The 22,327-nt window shown below is 39.3% G+C and overlaps 1 protein-coding gene across 1 annotated transcript; it reads left to right on the top strand.

Annotated features, from left to right (window-relative positions):
- The first annotated feature begins 1,291 nt into the window (after positions 1-1,291).
- Positions 1,292-22,030, top strand: slc17a6a (solute carrier family 17 member 6a). The gene is made up of 12 exons (XM_079859870.1): positions 1,292-1,820; positions 3,304-3,559; positions 3,792-3,910; positions 4,718-4,832; positions 8,702-8,789; positions 8,869-8,955; positions 9,056-9,198; positions 10,709-10,858; positions 13,120-13,252; positions 13,353-13,463; positions 13,616-13,743; positions 21,506-22,030. The coding sequence occupies exons 1-12, from the start codon at positions 1,735-1,737 to the stop codon at positions 21,851-21,853; spliced, it is 1,764 nt and encodes a 587-aa protein (XP_079715996.1). The 5' UTR covers positions 1,292-1,734; the 3' UTR covers positions 21,854-22,030.
- Positions 22,031-22,327: the final 297 nt, after the last annotated feature.

Below are 22,327 nucleotides of genomic sequence, written 5' to 3'. Positions count from 1 at the left end.
ATAAGATTGTCGTGATTATACAGCGTTTCAATCATCAGTCACGCTGAGGCGTTCTGACGCAGTGCGAGTTCCCTTTCGAAAGGGAGCACCAGAAAAACTGAGAGAACTGAAGGCCTTAAATACACAAGATAATAGAACTCAATATGAAACAGGTGTGAACTAATCAATGAAACAATGAATCTGGAAATGATAACAAACTAAAAGTCCTTGAAAAACATGACAGTACCAGAATGTTGAAATGCAAAACACATGCTGTATAAGCTTTACTGAAAATTCTGGACTTCATGAATTTTTTATTTATTTATTTATTTTAGTCAAGAAGAAAAGATGATGTATATTTTAAAAAGACATCAGAATAAACATTACTGTTTTTCGAAGGCTGTCCCCAAAATCGCTCCCTATACCCTTAAATAGGGTAGCCTACTATTTGAGGGGACAGCCATTTGTAGGTGTGTCCAAAACCATAGTGGATATTATGTGTGCACTCATTCAGTCCCACAATGCACCGCAATAACGAGTCTACAACCATAATATACGTTCAACGGCTAGAGAATACCCATTGTGCATGACCGTATACCGAATGAATTCCCGCGTCTGACCAGAAGATGGCGCCGCAGCTAAAACATCCATCCATCCATTTTCCAAACTGCTGCTCCAATGTTGCTGCAGCGTAATATCACACAGGTTTAAATTCCTTTTTACTTTATTATTAAATTGTTTAATTAAGGTTTATACTTGCTAGTTTCCATGGCATAGTTCAAGATTAATCTTTTCATTACTACTGGAGCTGCCAGTTTGCTAAATTTCAAATAAACAGCAATTGATTATCGATTTATCTATGAGTTGCACTGCTTATATGTATTTATGAATAATTTAACAGATCAGGGCAAACAACACGACACAGAGTCTAGCGCCCTCTTGTGGTCATTATTCGAAATCTTTTTTTCATGCCCAACCCTGTTTTCCTAAATTATTATTGGTATTGTTGGCATAATCTATCATGAATATTCCTAAATGAATGAAAATAATTATAATTCTGACTCCAACAATAACCTACTCAATTGTCTCGTCCCAAGAGCCCATAGGCTACAATGCAAGTCAAAACTGATGACTTGAAGGTTCGCATTTTTGTAAGCATAACCTGATAAAACCACTCAATGCATCAACTAATAATATTATATGACTCATAAATATGTTTGCCAATGGATCTTTGCTAATTGCTAGATTTCAATACATTTATTTTAAGCAGTTCATGACTGCATGAGGGGAGCGCGCAGGTGTGGAGCGCGCAGCTCACTCGCTGTCAGTCTCTCTGGACGCGCGCTTTCCCTGTCCACGGTACCGAACGCGCTCCCGCACCTAGTGCTGGCTTCCACCGCTCCACGTTTATTTTCCTTCTGTCTTTGTCATCTTCCTCCTGGCTTTTTCAAAGGTGAAATCTGATGGATTATTCTCGTTTGTGATTAAAAATATGTCGACAAAATGGAAAAGCGAGGAATTACAGAAGTCGGAAAGGGAGTTTCAAAGGACATTTCAGTGACTGTGAAAAAAGATTTTAATTGATTGATTATCTTGTTGTTTTGTAAGTCGTCTACAAGGAATAAAAACGCATTTTTTTTACTGGGTCAAAAAATACTGCTCAGGTTTCCACACTCAAGGAATATGCTGAAATATCTTACAGCCAATTAAAATTAAAATTTCTTATTCATATCGAGTGGAATATTATCTTTGGAGATGGATACGATGAAGGAACGAGTTTTGGCTCCCGGTAAGGAGAGATTGAGGAATCTGGCCGGGAAAACCCTGGGACACATGCACAGGTATCAGCCCCCTTCATTCAAAAAATGAAGACAGAAAAAATATTAGATTACTATCTCGATGTCAAAGTACAATTTTCATGTCTACAGAAATTCAAATAGCCTATTTCCCTCCATAGCTACATAAAAATGGCTACACAACGCATCATTTAAAGTGATTTAAACAATTTGTAGTGTGGCACATTTTTTGCATCATTTTTCGTTAGGAGAAAATTCGACAGAAATTACTGTGTGCGTTAAAGATCGTGATGTGATCGTGTGTAGATCTAGAGATGAAAGAATTCCTCCGAGGATCGTTCCTCTGCCCACAGCGTTCCTGAATCAATTAATAATTCATGAAAAGAAAGTCGTGACATGACGAGCTTAGAATAAGTCCTTTTAATTAAATTATTATTCATTTTTTTTCCATTCTTTTTAAACGTTAAAACACAAAAAAATAGACTAGTCTATTTCTTTTAGTAGCAAACAATTACATTTCAGAATAGAATCACAGCTTTGTCCTTTTTACTTTGTCAAAATCGTCTAAATTCTTTGTATTGTATGAAAACAGTGCGATGAAAACATTTTTCAGGGCGTTTTTGTATTTTGTACATTTCATTTTAGGCCAGTGGTTATGAAACACTCAGAGTCGGAACGAATCAATGAATGGTTTTCATCATTGAAAAAAAAAATAAAAAAAAATAAATCTTCACTGTGATCCGATACACAACGGTCAATCTAATATGATACACAATCTAATATTTCTTGTAGGCTATTTGGTTTGTTTTAATGTTTTTTTCTCCCCTTATATTTAACATTTGAAGCAGCCATAAAATGTGTTGGGGAAAAAAAAAGAAGAAGAAAAAAAGAAAAAGAAAAAGATGGTCACGTCTGCATTTAAGGCTGTAGATATGTATTTATATAAGAATGTAAGAGATAAAAATGCTGCAATGCGGTGCAAATAACTCAGTTTGCCAAATCGTGATCAGACAGAGATATATAGCCTAACTCTGTCTGTCCTGTTATTTTGCTGAATGGTTGATGGATTTAATTATTAAATAAAATAAACAGACATGATAACATCATATCCAAAAACTGGAGGAATAAAATTAATTTAATGAAAAAAAAAAGAAGAAAGAAATGTGTAGCCTATCTGCTTTTTACAGAGATAGGCTATGTATTTTGAACAGTCTATTAGCAAACACAGAATAACGTTCGACTAACGGTCCGGGATTTATTTATTTATTTATTTATTTATTTTCTTCCTGGGAATAGGTTTCGGGTTTCGAACTTTATATTAGAGTGACGTTTTTGTGAGATGATCGAATATTCGAATGCTGTAGTTTAGCCTAATGGTTATTTTCCCTTGCTTTTTTAAATGTATTTATTATAAACTAACGTTCCCAGAACACTCCACACACGTGCACAGTACACACACACAAAATTATATAGATTTTTTTAATTTTTTTTTAGTATGTAGAAAGTGAGCAATGTTGCATCTTCACAGGGTGATGGAGAAGAAGCAGAAGACGGGTGAGGTGATCGAGCTGACGGAAGATGGGCGTCCCACGCAAATAAAAGAGAAGAAAGCGCCGCTGTGCGACTGCACGTGCTTCGGGCTCCCGCGCCGCTACATCATCGCCATCATGAGCGGCCTCGGCTTCTGCATCTCGTTCGGGATCCGCTGTAACCTCGGAGTCGCGATCGTCGGCATGGTCAACAACAGCACCATTCACAAAGATGGAAAGATCATAATCACGGAGGTGAGCCTGAACCTCTCAGAGTCAGTGCTCCTCCCTCAAGTCCCTGTCACTCAGAGCATCCTCATGTGAAGAAACACCTCCACTGTTTCAAAAATATCTACATTTTATGAGGAAAAACAAATGGAAAATGTTTCACTGAAAGCGTTTGAAGTTACAGTGTTTCATATGTGTATAAAATGACAGCTGAATTAAGCGTGCGTTATTATTTACTTTTTTTTTTTTTTTCCATAAGAAAGCTAAGTTTAACTGGGATCCGGAGACGGTGGGAATGATCCACGGCTCGTTTTTCTGGGGCTATATAGTGACACAGATCCCAGGTGGATATATATCCTCACGACTGGCTGCCAACAGGTAATTCACCACACGCATTTAGAAACTGTTTATAGGCTACGTTTAATTTTTACAAATATTTAATTATCAATTTATATATTTAAAAATAGCCTAGAGATTTGTTTCACATAGGTGTTTATATTAGGTTGAAAGGCCATATCCTTCCCTGTCTGTGCTTTATTTGGTTGCCATGAACCCTGAATGCAGAAGAGCAGACACGCTTTCCTCTGGAGACCTCATTAACCAGCAGACATGATCACGTGTCTGTGCGCTTCTGAGGCACAACATAACTCCCTTTGACTGATATAGACTCATGTTTTTACATAGGACCTGTTTATATATATATATATATATATATATATATATATATATATATATATATATATATATATATTGTAGATTGCGTTATTAAATTAAATTAAATTAAATTAAGCAAGTGTGCATTTTGAGCCTGCATGTATATAAAGGAACATGTCTGCCTGAGGACCTGGTAAATCGATTTTTGATTTCATTGTCTTTGCATCTTGGCTTTAGAATTTTGAGATTTCACTCACATGAATTTGATTTCACATATTCAGGCCGATGGCTGCAGCTCGTGTAAATTAGATTCCACACACAATTAATAAAACATGTTTTCCTGCCTTTGAGCGTTCTTAGAATGATTTCTCTACTAGACACTGATGCCTTTGGGTAAAACTGAGTTAAACTGAGTAAATGTTCTTAGCTATCAGGTCCTGGCATGTATTTCCTGCTCAGTTTCTTGCATCTGCACTTTCAGTCATTAATTAAAGAGTATCACATTGTTTTTCTGCCCACTGTGATTTCCAGGGTGTTTGGTGCTGCTATCCTGCTGACGTCCACACTCAACATGTTCATCCCCTCTGCTGCACGCGTGCACTACGGCTGTGTCATGTTCGTGAGGATACTGCAGGGCCTGGTGGAAGTAAGACTCTGTTCTTTCTTTTAATCCATACAATGCTTATCAAATTACTGTTTAATGGTTTATCCAGAGCATATAACAGGTTCAGCCCCCATATGTTGAAATATTATTGGGGTCAAGTTTAACTGGACAGCATCTGTAACATGATATCAGTTATCATAGAAAATAATTTCTACTCATCTCTCAGTTCAGAACAAATTAAAATTGTGTTTACACTTAAGTCAATGGGACAAGTCGTTACACACAGATGAATGTTACTGTAAAAGGCACAATTTAAAAAAGTATAGCCATTAAATTCACATTAAATAAACATAAAATCGACAGTTAACATGAATAAAATCGATTACTATCCTTGTCTGTGTGATCAGTAACACTTTACAATAAGGTTCCATTGTTAAAAACTATCATAAAAAGAATATGCATATCAGTAAATATTTTAACAGTTCAATTTGCATTAACGTTAATGTATTTTGAATGAACATGGATTTCCTTAGACATAAAGCTCAAAGTTTTAAAACTTTGGGAGTGCTTGTAGGGATAGTTCACCTAAAACATCATTCCTCATTACCTTTTTTAAATGTGAAACACTAAAGAAGATACTTCAAGAAATATTTTGGACCCCATTGACTTTAACAATATGGACAAAAACATATCTTCAAAATATATCTTTTGTATGTGAAGAAATCAAGTCATTAAGGTGAAGAATATTTTTTTTCTTTTCAGGACGAACTTTCAATTTGAAGATTTTTGAGCTAAATTTCAATGATTATGAAACAAACTATTAAAACAATGTAAAGGTCAGGTTAAAAAATATCAAGCCATTGTTTTGCAATGAGAAAACAGTTAAATTTTTCAGTTAAAGGAATAGTTGAACCAAAAATGAAATTTCTGTCATCATTACATGTTGTTCCAGACCTGTATGAGTTTCTTTCTTCTGTTAAACACAAAGGAAAACATTTTGAATAATGTGACTTCCATAGGCTGTCTGGTAACCACATTCTTTAAAAGATCTTCTTTTGTGTTTAAAAGAAGAAAGAAACTCATACATGTTTGGAACAACATGAGGGTGAGTAAATGATAACAGAATTTTCATGTTTGGGTGAACTAACCCTTTAAAACCTGCCTTGATTTATATGCTATTGTTGACTCTTGTCTGTATGAAATATGAAGATATTGAAAATTACCTGGATTGAATTCACAAAAATGTGCTAATTTAAGATGGTTTTGAACCATTTATTTTACATCGACGCACATAAGACCGGTTAGAGAAAACTTGTGTAGTGTGGATTTGTGTATTGCCTCTATGACCAGTGTAATTCCTTGATCTTCCTCCTTGAAAAAGGTAATAGGACGTCCCAGGTTCATTATCCCACTATCACTCCTAAAAATAAAGGTTCTTTAATGGCATTGATGGTTTCATGCAGAATTGGAACAAAAAGTTATTTACACTGGAGAGCGGTTCTTTAGATTTTGAAGAAAATGTTAAAACCATAAAAAAATGGTTCTGTCAAGTACTGTTCACTGAAAGGTTCTTTGGGGAACCAAATACCGTTCTTCTATGACATCACTGCGAAAACCTCCCTTTTGAAACCTTTATTTTTAAGAGTGTACATCAGCACAGCAGACACACTGAAAGCACAGGAGTGAATAAACAAATTATGAAAAATGAAACGCTTGAAAAGGAGAGTATACTGACTTATGATGTCATCTCTTATTCAAACAAAACTCAAAAGATGAACATTGAAAGAATATTAGCAGCTGCTTGCTGGCTTTGTCTGTGCGCCGGTCGCCTGCTATTCTACACCATTGTTCAGTATATGATGAGTGCTGACTGTACATGAATTAAAACTCATTTGAGGTTATTGTAACCACACTAGCTTGTGTTGTGTGTATTGACATTAGCTCTGCGGATGTGCTTTCCTTTGCTGGCTGCAGCAATTTGTGTCTATCAGTGACTGATTCTGTGACAATTAGCTAGTAATGAAGATTTAATGGGCAGCATTAGTGTGTTTGTGGTGAATCAGATCTGATCTGCTTGCGTTTGCGCAAGTCTGCATGGATCATTAATCCTTATTTGAATTGTGATTGTATGCGTTACTGTTAATTTGTTAAGGGTTAGATTTATCTCTGTTTTTTATGACCCCTAGTAAGGTATTTCTTTAGAACTTTTGTTCTAGAGCTTTTAAATATTTGTATTGCATATATATATATATATATATATATATATATATATATATATATATACATTTTGTAGATTGCATTTTTTAAATGTAAATTAAGCAAGTGCGCATTTTGAGCCTGCATGTAGCCTATATAAAGGAACATGTCTGCCTTAGGACCTGGTAAATCGATTTTTGATACATATATATTTTATTGTATATATATATATATATATATATATATATATATATATATATATATATATATATATATATAAACGATGCTTAATTGGTACTAACAGTGGGAGTAATACATTACAATCCGATTACTTTTTTCAAGTAACTAGTACTTGCCTCTGACTTTTGATGATTCAGTTCAACCGTAATCAAATATGACTTTAGATTTTTATTGGTGAAATAAAGTCCAATTTATACTTCTGCGTCGAACTCACGGCGTAGCTACGTCATAGGCTGTGTGTAGCACGCAAGTGCTGTGATTGGTCTGACAGAACCACTCCCTCGGGTTCCACATGCTCCCTCTCCATGTGTAATTGTGCGTCAACGCGGCCAACGACACAAAAGTATAAATGAAAACCAACGCGTAGCCTACAGCGTAGAGGCTCCAGCATAGGTCCGACGCAGAAGTATAAATCAGCCTTAAGGGTTGAACTTTCTTCTCCTGCATTCTATTCTTCTGCGATCCAGAACAGCAGCACAGCTGAAAGCTTTGTTTGAGCTGCGCCCTCTACTGTACAGGAGTGAATTTGCGTTTCCTCCAGCTTTATTATTTCAATTTTGGTGTGAAAGGGCCTTTACATTTGCCCAAAAATATAACTTTTTGTTATAAAAAAAAAAACACAAACAAGCCCAGCCCAGGTGAGAAAAAGTAACGCTAAAGTAACATAACACATTACTTTTCTAAAAAAGTAACCAAGTAGCGCAATTAGTTACTTGGAGTAACGCAACATGCATTACTTTTCAAAGTAACTTTCCCCAAAACTGGGTACTAAGAGGCTCAAATTGTGCCAAGAAAATATCCTCCACACCGCTACACCACCAGCAGCCTGAACCGGGACGGATCCATGTTTTCATGTTGCTTTATGCTAAATTCTGACCCTACCGTCTGAATGTCGCAGAAGAAATCGACACTCATCAGACCAGGCAATATTCTATTGTCCAATTTTGTTAAACCCGTATGAATTGTAGCCTCAGTTTCAGTTCTCAGCTGACAGGAGTGTATTCTGCTGCTGTTGCCCGTCTGCTTCAAGGTTGGACGTGTTGTTCGTTCTGAGAGGCTCTTCTGCAGACCTCGGTTGTAACGAGTGTTTATTTGAGTTACTTTTGCCTTTCTATCAGCTCAACCAGTCTTATCATTCTCCTCTGACCTCTGGCATCAACAAGGCATTTCCGCTTACAGAACTGACTCTCACTGGATATTTATAGTTTCGGATAGTTTCAGTAGTTTTGTAAAAATCCCAGCAGATCAGCAGTTTAAATACTCAGGCCAGCCCGTCTGGCACCATGTTCAAAGTCAATTAAATCACCTTTCTTCCCCATTCTGATGCTCAGTTTGAACTTCAGCAGATTTGTATTGACCATGTCTACATTATGTAATGAAAATATTTAAAATCCTTCTTTTATGTATATATGTATATCATATATAAGAATCTTTTTTATGTATACATATATAACACTATTGTATTTTGTGTCCAGGGTGTGACCTACCCAGCATGCCATGGAATTTGGAGCAAGTGGGCTCCACCCCTTGAGAGAAGTCGCCTAGCAACCACCTCATTTTGTGGTAAATACAGTTTGGCTTTTTAAAAGCATACACAACACAGAATACCCAAAATAAAACCTTTACAAACACCCTGTTTCAGGTTCATACGCGGGTGCTGTGATCGCCATGCCGTTGGCAGGAATATTAGTGCAGTATTCAGGCTGGTCTTCTGTCTTCTATATATATGGTAGGTTTATATAATATTGACTGCGAACTCTGAAATGATAACAGAATGTTATTTTTTGTGTGTACTTGTTCTCCATGATTTTCTCTCCATTGGGCTACAGGGTGTTTTGGGATTTTCTGGTACATGTTTTGGATTCTGGTTTCATATGAGAGCCCAGCAGATCATCCCACCATCACAGATGAAGAGAGAACTTACATAGAGGAGAGTATCGGAGAAAGTGCCAATCTACTTGGGCCGTCTGAGGTATGTTTTCTTGTGTGGTTTCTCCTGGAGAAATCCGAAGATCCCATGAAATCAAATTTGGGTATTAGTCCTTGTCTGTTAGCTTTAAGGTATTTTTTTTCTCATGTTGTCTGTGTTCTAAGAGCTTTTGCCCTGGAGAGCTTGAGAATCTTTTAGACAATGGCAGTTGTGCAGCTTGAGAATATAAATTAGTGATGAGTCGTTCATGAACGATCCTTTCATTGCGTCTGTCACGTGACAAATGAACGAAAGTCTCAGAAGGTAAAGTAATTATTTATGTTCCCTGTAAATTATTTTTGACTGCATTATAATGATTTCTTAATTCAGAATATGATCAAGATTGCGTAGGTGGATGTGTTCCGGGAATTATGTTAAAAGTATAACATGTAAAGCCCCTTAAATGAACGAAATGACTCGAAAAAAGATTTGTTCATTTTTATGAACGAGATCGAACAAGAGAGTCAGTAAAATGATCTGAATTTCCCATCACTAATATAAATACATTACATGCTATTAAGTGTAAATAAATACAGGAACTGTGTAATGTTCAGGCTGAGGAAGAAGATGAGGCAAGGTGTAGCGGATCTAAATGACAGCATAACTTTATTAAACAAAACAAAAGTGAATAATCCAACACGAAGAATCAAAGAAAGTGTTCATAAGCACATCCATCACCCAACAATGAGTAAATGAAAATGAGGGCATTATATACACAACTAACTAAGGATCATAACAAGGAACAGGCGTGTGAAATCAATGAATTAATAAGTAACCATGACAACCAATGATAAACGTGCTAGAAACCATGACAACAGAAAGGAAACAGGAAATAATGAAGACAAACTAAGGGTTTACACTACATTAACACAGCAATTAGGCGCTAAAAATGAAAAAGTTTTTCCTTTGCAACACGACAACGCTGTGACGTACAGATGACAACGTTGTCAAAACAATTCCCGTTTACACGGATCAGTGAAATCGATGGCAATTTTACTTTGTAAAGAAACACTACACATCTATAGACTGAACATGTAATACGCATGCGTATGACGTCACCATTTTCACAAATTCAAGTATAAACGGAGATAAAAAAAACGGTATTGTTTTCAAAAACTTGCACTTTGAAATCCATTTTCTAAAGTTTGTTTTCAGGCCCCCAAAACACTGTAATCATCTAAATGAACGGCCAAAACGCATAAAAAGTTTTCCGTTTTCCATGACTAGTCGTGTAAACGACTTAAAGTCCTTGAAAATTAAACTGAAAACACCACAGTATGTGACAAACCGGTAAAAAATGTACTATACCGGTAATATTTTTTTTTTTCTTTTTTCTTTGTTTCTTTCAAAATGTTTGATGTCATTAGAATTCATTCAACTTCTGAATATTCATAAATAGAGAGACTGGAAAGTTGTAGTTAAAAACTCATGTTTGTCAAACTGTTTTGATTGCTTAAAATCTTCATGCTACAGGTCTTGTATAGATTTATTAACATGTTTCTTTTTTCTACAGAAATACAAGACACCCTGGAGGAAGTTCTTCACCTCCATGCCGGTCTATGCAATCATTGTGGCTAACTTCTGCCGGAGCTGGACGTTCTATTTGTTGCTCATCAGTCAGCCGGCGTACTTTGAAGAAGTGTTTGGCTTTGAAATCAGTAAGGTGAGAGAATTTAGGGAGAAAATGTTTTTGCATAAATCAAGTCTCAATATTTGACAGGTCGTAAGGCTTACAGCACATGTGCTTGTGTATTTGCTGTATGAATTGGTCTCATATGCAATCCTTTCTGGTCAGGCTTGAATCATTACTATCTGTTGTGTCTGACCCCTCATTCGCTGAGTCGCGTATTGGATTGTATTTGAGATGTTGGGCATTCAGAAATGTGTGTTCATAGTGGCGTACATAAATGAAAGCTGACACTGTTATTGATCTTCAGCTCCTGAGCTGAGAGAGTGATATAAATCCTGCAAGCCTGACAGGAGTAATTGAACCACTGCTTTAATTCTGCTGGTCAAACTGTCTCATAGGTGCAGTATGGGAGATTGGACTTACAAGTTGTTTTGAGGTTTTATCAGCCAGGGCTTGTTTAGGATTTCCATTTTAGTGATATTTTTAAGCCACACATTTGGTTATTTAGGATGCTATATTGTATTGTAGAGGCTGTCAGTGTTTTCACAGTGTTTCTCAGCCAGACACTGTTCACTCCCGTTCACCCGAAACATCTAAACCCATATGACTTTGTTCTTCTGTGTAAAACTATAGAAAATTAGCATAATATTTCAGCTGTTGTTATGCACCATTATCTTACAAGTTGTCCATATGACTTGTGTACTACGTTTTTAGCCATATAGTGAATGTGTGTGAGTAATATGTGCAAATAAGCTCTTAAAGGGATAGTTCAGGATTTTAGACATGAATCTCTATAGCTTCCCCATAAGCAGTGTGGTGCATTGACCATGACTTACCCCCGACAGCGTCCTGTGAGCCGAGCTCCGGTCCAGTTTTGGTCAAGATGAAATTAGTCCGGCAAGTTTGCTGGGGTCACGGCAATAAAGCTTTTTTCTTCTCAAATCAATATGTGTTCAAAAGAGTGATATATTTGCAGCACAAAACCGCTGTCTATGGAGAGGTCAGACCTCGTAATGGCTTGGCACTATTTTCTTCCCCGTCATATCACTGCGCGCTGCCGCTACCTACAGCCAGCTGGGAGCCGCGCACGTGTCACTTTGTTTACAGCTCGTAAAGAGAACGATAACATGTCTGACTACAGCAGCGACGATGACAACATTGACTTCGACACACAGCCAAAAGGATATCTTTACGAACCTGAATACACAGATGACGAGTTACGCCAGATGGAGTTAGAAAGGACAGAAAGAGAGAGGATGGACAGAGAAGTTGAACAAGTTGAAGCTGGAGCTTGTACAAACTGATCGCTCTTGGTGAGTAGCTATGTTAGCTCGTTCGTGTAGCTATTCTGAGCACGTAAACACTGCTGTAAACACTGCCGAACAACTGAAAAAGTGGTGTGCGCCTGCGCAGCTCGCAGCTGGCTGTAGGTAGCGGCAGCGCGCAGTGATATGACAGGGGAGAAAATAGTGCCAAGCCATTACGAGGTCTGACCTCACCATAGACAACGTTTTAGTGACGCAAATATATCACTCTTTTGAACACATATTGATTTGAGAAGAAAAAAGCTTTATTGCCGTGACCCCAGTAAACTTGCCGGACTAATTTCATCTTGACCAAAACTGGACCGGAGCTCGGCTCACAGGACGCTGTCGGGGGTAAGCCATGGTCAATGCACCACACTGCTTATGGGGAAGCTATAGAGATTCATGTCTAAAATCCTGAACTATCCCTTTAAATGTCTAAAACTTGCTGTGACTGGTCATAACACATGCACTTTTAATCTGTGCAACCCTTTTAGCATACTTTTAAAAAGGTTATTTTGGAAATAATATACTTTAAAGCATGACAAAAGATGATTAAAACAATGATTTAAAAGTACATTATTACATTTTTAAGAAACCTAATCATGAAAGTGTACTCTTAAAGTACACGTAAGTGGCATTTTATTCAATTTATATCTGCAAGTACAGTTTTTTTTTTTTTTTTTTTTTTTTTTTTTTTTTAAATACATACGTAAAATATGGATATAGATTTTCAAGACTTGAAGTACACTATAAGTGCACATTCAATACAATTAAGTTCACTTCCCTTCTTTTTCACAAGAGAAATGCAAATGAGCTTTAAAGCTTTAGCGGAGGGGACTTAAAGTACAAGTGCATAAAAATCATAAAAATCACCAAAAGTGTGGCTCAGGGATTCATCAAGAATCACATGGGTTTGGAACGAGTATTTTTGTAAAAGGTTATTTTTTCAATTTTCATCATTTTGAAGTTTTCTTTGGCTGTTGTCAGGTCGGTATGCTCTCTGCTTTACCCCACCTGGTTATGACCATCATAGTGCCAATTGGCGGCCAACTGGCTGACTACCTGCGCAGAAAAAACATCTTAACCACCACCACCGTCAGGAAGATCATGAATTGCGGAGGTGAGAGCGACCATATTTGATTACATTATTTGTATCTTTTATGAAATTAATACAAAAATATTTGTTGGTATGACCTTTAACCCACCCCATGTGGCTGTAGGGTTTGGAATGGAGGCCACGCTGCTGTTAGTGGTTGGTTTCTCTCACAGTAAAGGTGTGGCCATCTCATTTCTGGTGCTAGCCGTTGGTTTTAGCGGATTTGCTATATCAGGTGAGACGCTTTAAATTTCTGTTGTCACTCACTGACATGTAATAGACATCATTGCAAGTTTTGAAATCTCATTTTGATTTAAAAATGTATATAAAATAAATGTCTCCCAATATTTCTGATTTTTTTTTTTTTTAATCCGGCTCCTCTCTAAGGTTTTAATGTCAACCACTTGGACATTGCGCCAAGGTATGCCAGCATACTGATGGGCATTTCAAATGGAGTGGGCACACTTTCTGGTATGGTCTGCCCTCTCATTGTAGGAGCTATGACCAAAAATAAGGTGAGAAATCCTGAAATTATCCAGATTTTCTTTATTCATTTAATCATGAACCTTTAGGCTATATATACATATATATACATTGATCCTTTATGCTATATATATATATATATATGTATATATATATATATACACACACAGTGGGGAGAACAAGTATTGGATACACTGCCGATTTTGTAGGTTTTCCTACTTACAAAGCATGTAGAGGTCTGTAATTGTTATCATAGGTACACTTCAACTGTGAGAGACGGAATCTAAAACAAAAATCCAGAAAATCACATTATATGATTTTTAAATAATTAATTTGCATTTTATTGCATGACATAAGTATTTGATCACCTACCAACCAGTAAGAATTCCGGCTCTCACAGACCTGTTAGTTTTTCTTTAAGAAGCCCTCCTGTTCTCCACTCATTACCTGTATTAACTGCACCTGTTTGAACTTGTTACCTGTATAAAAGACACCTGTCCACACACTCAATCAAACAGACTCCAACCTCTCCACAATGGCCAAGACCAGAGAGCTGTGTAAGGACATCAGGGATAAAATTGTAGACCTGCATAAGGCTGGGATGGGCTACAGGACAATAGGCAAGCAGCTTGGTGAGAAGGCAACAACTGTTGGCACAATTATTAGAAAATGGAAGAAGTTCAAGATGACGGTCAATCTCCCTCGGTCTGGGGCACCATGCAAGATCTCACCTCGTGGGGCATCAATGATCACGAGGAAGGTGAGGGATCAGCCCAGAACTACACGGCAGGACCTGGTCAATGACCTGAAGAGAGCTGGGACCACAGTCTCAAAGAAAACCAGTAGTAACACACTACGCCGTCATGGATTAAAATCCTGCAGCGCACGTAAGGTCCCCCTGCTCAAGCCAGCGCATGTCCAGGCCCGTCTGAAGTTTGCCAATGACCATCTGGATGATCCAGAGGAGGAATGGGAGAAGGTCATGTGGTCTGATGAGACAAAAATAGAGCTTTTTGGTCTTAACTCCACTCACTGTGTTTGGAGGAAGAAGAAGGATGCGTACAACCCCAAGAACACCATCCCAACCGTGAAGCATGGAGGTGGAAATTCTTTGGGGATGCTTTTCTGCAAAGGGTACAGGACGACTGCACCGTATTGAGGGGAGGATGGATGGGGCCATGTATCGTGAGATCTTGGCCAACAACCTCCTTCCCTCAGTAAGAGCACTGAAGATGGTTCGTGGCTGGGTCTTCCAGCATGACAACGACCCGAAACACACAGCCAGGGCAACTAAGGAGTGGCTCCGTAAGAAGCATCTCAAGGTCCTGGAGTGGCCTAGCCAGTCTCCAGACCTGAACCCAATAGAAAATCTTTGGAGGAAGCTGAAAGTCCGTATTGCCCAGCGACAGCCCCGAAACCTGAAGGATCTGGAGAAGGTCTGTATGGAGGAGTGGGCCAAAATCCCTGCTGAAGTGTGTGCAAACCTGGTCAAGAACTACAGGAAATGTATGATCTCTGTAATTGCAAACAAAGGTTTCTGTACCAAATATTAAGTTCTGCTTTTCTGATGTATCAAATACTTATGTCATGGAATAAAATGCAAATTAATTACTTAAAAATCATACAATGTGATTTTCTGGATTTTTGTTTTAGATTCCGTCACTCACGGTTGAAGAGTACCTATGATAAAAATTACAGACTTGCTTTGTAAGTGGGAAAACCTGCAAAATCGTCAGTGTATCAAATACTTGTTCTCCGCACTGTTTATATATATATATATATATATATATATATATATATATATATATATATATATATATATATATATAAATATATATAAATATATATATATATATATATATGTATATAAACAAAAAGTTTGCATATGTGTTTTTTATTGAGTATCGTATCATCAGGCATTTATGGCTCATATAGTAAGAATATGGAGCTCATACTCGAGGATAAAAAAAAAAAGGCCTAAACTGAGCATTTGGTGTAGTTATTTATATGGCCAAAATGTGAGATGAAATTCTAATAGCTTGTAATATAAAGCAATGATATTTATAACAGTAAAGCAGACAGTTCACAGTTGTATACTTACATAAAATGGATATAAATATCATTTCCCTTTCGTTCAGTCACTCCGAGTTATGTCAATGACTGACGAATGGGGTTTTGCTTAGAATGCCTGTCACCTTCGAGTATTACAAAACGAGCCAATGGCAAGGAAATGCCATGGGTCTGTGGAATTTGCATAGCATAACTCCACCCCACCTCGTGGGTATATAAGGAAGTATGCTGGCAACATGCAGTTATGTTTTTGCTTCGGAGCCAAGAGGTCCTCTTCACTCCTGCAAGCCTGTTTCTAAGCCTGTTGCAAGAGTGTCTTCTTCAAGTTTCTTCGAGACGAGCAGCTCTGCAGTCTGTGTTGGTGTGACGGCGTTTTCCAGCGAGTTTCACATTCCTGCCTGCTAATCTGTGCAGTGATCTGCAACAGCGTGTGTGTTTCTCCCTGGGTGCTTCAGCACAGCTGCTGAGCTTCCTCTCACAAAAAGAGCTTGCACGTGGCACATCTTTTTAAAGATGTCTCGCTTGTGTACTTCTGGGTGTGGTCGTTCCGTTTTGTCTTCTGATGGGCACGAGCGCTGTCTTGCGTGTTTGGGCTTAGATCACACTAAGGCATTCGCGAATGAATCATGTTCTCACTGTGGGAACATGACAATCACGGTGCTGCGGTCAAGACTCTGCCACACCCCAATCTATCCCCTCCATGAGAGGTGATACTTTGGCTGGTGGCCAGGGTGACCTGAGGGTTACGGTATGGAACAACTCCCCGATGATGCTTCCTCGGGCCACACCCCCCTCTTCGCACCGCAACCCGTGAGTCATTGCAGTTGGATGATTGGTTCTTGGGGGCTGCACGCGCTGTCAGTGCACCCCCCCCCCAGTTCCTTTCTTCAAGGAGGTGCATGAGGAGGTCACGAGATCCTGGAAGTCCCCCTTGTCTTCCTGCGATCGTTCGGCGACCTCCTCCGCCTTCTCTACCCTTGACGGGGCCATGGCTAAAGGTTACACAGGGATTCCCTGTCAAACGCTCTGTTGTGATGCAACTGTGTCCTCAGAGTGCTTTGATGTGGCGTGGTGATCCTAAGCACCCTTCCAAGGCCTGTAGGTTTTCGTCTACCCTGGTGGCGAAATCATACAGAGCTGCGGGGCAAGCCGCCGCCTCACTGCATGCCATGGCCATCCTTCAGGTCTACCAGGCCAGGAAGCTCAAGAACATGCATAGGGGTAGAGCTGACCCAGGGCTCTTCGATGAGCTGAGTGCCGCCACCGACCTCGCTCTCTGGGCGACGAAGGTGACCGCACGCTCCCTGGGTCAGGTGATTTCCACAGCAGTGGTCCAGGAGAGACACCTATGGCTCAACCTGGCCAATATGAGAGAGTCCGAGCTAACCCGTTTCCTCGACTCTCCCATATCCCAGGCTGGCCTTTTTGGCGGCGCGGTCGAGGACTTCGCCCAACAGTTCTCGGCCGCCCAGAAACACACTGAGGCCATTAAGCACATACTGCCCCGGCGGCCAGCTGCTGCTTCCACCCAGCCGCCGGCACAGTTGCCTCAGTCTGTTCGCCGCAGAGGGCGCCCTTCTGCGACTCCCGCCCCTCCCGCTTGGTCCCAGCAGCAGCCTCCACCCGGGCCGCGCCATGGAGGTGGTCGCAGAAAGGCGCCCCAGTCCGCTCCAGCCCGCAGCATGCTAAACGCCAGGCAAAGCGGCGCTCCTGACGCGGACAGCTCAGAGATGGGCTTCAGTTCTGTAGAGGAGGTGGTAGCAGGGCCACTCCTTCCCCTGGTGGAGGGCCGGGGGAGAATCTTTTGTTCTCCTGCCGCTGGCCAGCGCCACCCTAATGTGGTTAAAGACAGAACTGACTATCCCCATCTCTGAGCCCCCAGAGCGTACTACGGACGCCGCTTACGAGCCTCATCACTCTCGTCCCCCTCTGTCGCCAGAACCCTGTCAGAGCAGGCCCCAGTGGAACGCACGTCCTACCCTGGTCTCCCCTGTCAGGACGCGGCTTATGACCGTGCCCCCACAACGGGATGCTCCACCTCTCACGTCCTGGCCAGTCATACGCCTCACGTTATAGATCAAGATCAAGTTTGTATTTATAAAGGTTAAACGACAAAACACACTCACTTACACGTATTTGAGAATCAGAATATCAGATAGTTGTTGACATGGTAAGCAAGTTTGTGAATATTTTGAATAAAAAAGCAAAAACAATATAAAAGCGATACATCTATCATACAGTGTTATTGTGGCTGCGGTGTATCACATGACAAGCGTGACACATCGCCATGGAAACATTAAGGGGGAATGTTCTAAAATAACGGTCACCTTGAAAAAACTCACTCTGGGGGGTCCGTTAGAATATTTTAAACTTACGCGTGAAAGGGTTAATAAAGGCCTTCTGAAGTGAAGCGATGTGTTTGTGTAAGAAAAATATCCATATTTAAAACTTTATCAACTAAAATAACTAGCTTCCGGCAGACTATTTTGTACTCATACAATTGAATTGCTCTTAACTTGTAATATTTGAGTAAGCTAATTTATACATTTAACTTAAATGTTTTTGGTAGTGGAAACTTGGCTAGCTTTAACTAGCTAATTCAGTAAATGCTAACTTGCTAATTGGTAACACAATGTTTTGATAGCATTAGAATAGCTTAGCAATTGCTGAATGAGTACAGCAATTTAGAAGAACTAACTTTTATACCTGTTCTCAAGCAAGCTCATGCAAAGCATGCTGAGAAATACTGTAGAAATCCCAGCCCACTTTCTGATAAATTTATGTGTGTTAAAAAAAAAAAAAGTTCCTAAAACTCAAACCAAAGAAAAAAATCAGATTACTTAAGATGTATCATTTTGGTGAACTCAAAAGAAAAAGAAAGTTCTAAATACTCATTAAAGTTAATTTGATTGAACTAATTTGTTGAATTTAAGTTTACCCGACTCAAACCGGCTTTACAGTGTAGTAAGATGATATCTAAATGCTTAGTTTTATGATTAAAGCTTTGTGGTTTTGATTTTGGTAGGCAAAACATATAATGCAGTGCAATACAGTGATGACTGATTCCTCCAAAGCCCGATGTATCATACTTGATACTTACATTTTAACATCCTATAAAATAAGTTATTCAGTCTATTTGTGTAAGTGTTCAACTTAAAATATTAATAACAATATAAACGTTATCCTTACATTTCATTTATAAAAAATCAGTAAAGATTTCACAGCAAAAAGGCACCTGAAGGTGGATGTTTTTACAATTATACTAAAAGACTTTTACTAATGAAATATGATACAGGAGGCTTAGAGTTAAAGACACTTTGGTCCCACCGTTAAGTCGCTTTAAGTACTATGTACTTACATCGAAAAATAAGTACAATGTACTTATTGGGTTCATGTTGTATTGTAAAACTTGCTGCTATTGAGGTGGGATATGGGTAAGGTTAGGGACAGGGGTGGTGGTAGGGTCGTTTTAAGATTTAAGGGTGGATGAAGGTGTAAGGGAAGGATCAACAGTGTAATTACAAATGTAATTACATAAATTAATTACAGCTGTAATTACATGCAAGTATTTTCAAAATATAAGTACAATGTAAAAACATTAATAAGTACACAATAAGTCAATTTGGTACATAAATGCAAAATAATATTTACTTCCATTGACTAAAAATGCATTGTAATAAGTCCATGTGACTAATGTGCTGGAGAAAACTGGAGAATGGGAGGATCTAAACGCAGGGTTTTTAATGAAGTAATACATTAAACAGATAACAGAACTCAAGGAACAAAACCACGAGGATCACGGAGACAGAAGCAACCATTTCATGTACAACAACTGACAAAGTAACAAGTGAAACACAAGGGCTATAAATACACAGGGGCAAACAACTTATCTAATAATAAGGAAACAAGATACAGCTGGGGAGACTAATCAATGTAAAAACTACAAAGGACTACAAAACATGGCACAGAATAGGAAATAACAAAAGTCCACTCAAGATAAGGGGAACACAAGACAGGAATCATGACATAGCCCCCTCTTTAAGGAGTGGATTCCAGACACTCAGAAAAAAAAAAAAAAAAAAAAGTCCAGGAGGGTGGCGGAACGGGAAAGGGATGGAGGGCCAGGTCCGTGGGGAGGAAGAGGAAGAGGTCCTGGACAGGGGGCCAGGGCAGAGCAGGCTGTGCAGGGGGCCAGGGAGGCTTGTCCGGAGACAGGCGTAGCGGCAGCCATCTTGTACGGAGTCACAGGCGTAGCGGCGGCCATCTTGTCCGAGGACTCTGGAAGGGCGGCATGACGGGACGAGACTCTGGAAGTGCGGCCATCTTGGCAGAGGGCTCTGGTGTGGCGGCGGCCATCTTGGCAGAGGGCTCTGCCTTAACTGGACTCTGGACAGAGGCTGGAGACTGAAGGACTGAAGAGGAATGCGCCGGTTGGGATGGTGGGGCGAGGGTTCCTTCCACCTCACCTACTGTGTAGGACGATCCACTTAGCCTCAGGACATCCCTGAGGTACTGCTGCAGGGAACAAGTGGTTGTTGAAGCCGTTGGAACCTGTTGGACAAGATGATAGTCCAACCCGCTCCAAAACACAGTTTTTAAGGTGCCCTCATTCCAAGGTACCTTGTAGGAGAGTTCTAAAAATTCCTCCACATAATCCTCAATCAGGTGGCCATCTTGTGTCCTGGAGAGTGCAGGTTGGCAGGATCAAACAAAGTGGTGCCCATGCTGCCGTAAGCCGTCTTAGATCAGGTTGTTACTGCTGCCAGATCCAATTGCGGTCAGTTGTTCTGTAATGTGCTGGAGAAAACTGGAGAATGGGAGGATCTAAATGCAGGGTTTTTAATAAAGTAATACATTAAACAGATAACACAGACCTCAAGGAACAAAACCACGAGGATCATGGAGACAAAAGCAACCATTACATGTACAACATCTGACAAAGTAACAAGTGAAACACAAGGGCTATAAATACACAGGGGCAAACAACTTAACTAGATAATTAGGAAACAAGATACAGCTGGGGAGACTAATCAACATAAAAACTACAAAGGCCTACAAAACATGGCACAGAACAGGAAATAACAAAAGTTCACACTAGACAAGAGGAACACAAGACAGAAATCATGACAGTGACAATAATGTAGCATACAAAAACTAACATGTTTATTGTTGCATAATGTTGCAGTTTGTGATCAACAGTAGACAATCATTAAATTCTAAACACAGCCAAATAGAGCTACATAATATTTACAAAAATTGCATTGTTGTTTTCTGAATTACAAAAAGTCAAAGATTGCATTATAAGGGCCAGATTTACTAAACAGGGCAAATTAGTAAATACAGCCGGATCATTTTCATAATGACCAACATAATCTACCAAGAGCAGCGCGACTCAGCATCTGGTTTAAGATAAGCTTTTTTCAGCATTAAATAATGGTGCAAATGCCAGTACATTGAGTAGCGCAAACCATAGTGAATCACCTTGCATGATTAATTTAAATATGCTCCTCCCATAAATGTTGATTCTGAAAGGGAAACTCCTATAAATGCATATGCAATAGGATCAGCCGCAAAAATAACCCATTTCACGCCTTTACAGCGCTAATTCTTCACTGCGTGTCTTTAGTAAATCCTGGCAGTCGTTTTTTAACGCCAAAAGAGAGTTTGCGCTGGTGCAAGCTGTTAGTAAACCTGGCCCTAAATTTTCTCTTTCTTGTCCACCAGACTCGTGAAGAATGGCAGAACGTGTTCCTGATCGCCGCACTGGTGCATTACGGTGGTGTCGTGTTCTACGGGATTTTTGCGTCCGGAGAGAAGCAGCCGTGGGCAGATCCAGAGGAGACCAGCGAGGAGAAGTGTGGCTTCATCGATGAAGACGAGTTGGCGGAGGAGACCGGTGACATCACGCTGAGCAGCGCTCCTTTTGGAGGCCAGGCCGGTCTTGGAGGCCCCGCCAAATCATATGGGGCCACAACACAGCTGAATGGGGGATGGGCGAAAAGCTGGGAGAAAACCGAGGAATACATCCAGGAGGACGCCGAGCAGACGTATAGAGGAGACGGGTACTCGTAGATATTTCATTTCCAATGAGTCAAAACAAAACAATTTTTTGAAATAAGACAAAGTAAAAAAGAAATAAAGAGAGATATAAGTGATTATAGACACACTCAACAAGCATAGCTGTAGGAGTCAGAAACATCTTTTAAAAAGAGTCTTTGTCCAATCTGAAGTGAATATATAAAGAAAATATTTAAGAAGGAATAATGTATTGAGATATATAAATGAGAATATACAGCTAATTAGATATAAAATGTCATATTTAGGATTATATAAAGAATTTATATGGCTAAATCAGTTTAAAGACAATGTAAATGTTTCTTTTAAAAGTACAGATGTTCAATTATTACTGTGGTTTACAACATTTAATCAACTGACAACATTTAATAGCACAGACATCTGTAATCAAAGCACAGGTCTTGGCTGTTTTTTTAAAGGTTTAGACTAGTTTTGTTTTAGTTTTGTGTCTTCTACTGTAACTTTAATAGA

Source organism: Squalius cephalus, assembly GCF_949319135.1.
Source record: "Squalius cephalus genome assembly, chromosome: 23".
NCBI lineage: Eukaryota > Metazoa > Chordata > Actinopteri > Cypriniformes > Leuciscidae > Squalius > Squalius cephalus.
Note: the sequence above shows the minus strand (reverse complement) of the source record. Positions and strands in the feature narration are given on the sequence as shown.

Excerpts from the sequence above, each read along its gene's own strand:
- slc17a6a (XM_079859870.1), top strand. The coding sequence starts at position 1,735 with ATGGATACGATGAAGGAACGAGTTTTGGCTCCCGGTAAGGAGAGATTG. Across the intron at positions 1,821-3,303 it reads ACCCTGGGACACATGCACAG|GGTGATGGAGAAGAAGCAGA; the intron begins GTATCAGCCCCC and ends GCATCTTCACAG. Across the intron at positions 13,744-21,505 it reads GAGCTATGACCAAAAATAAG|ACTCGTGAAGAATGGCAGAA; the intron begins GTGAGAAATCCT and ends CTTGTCCACCAG.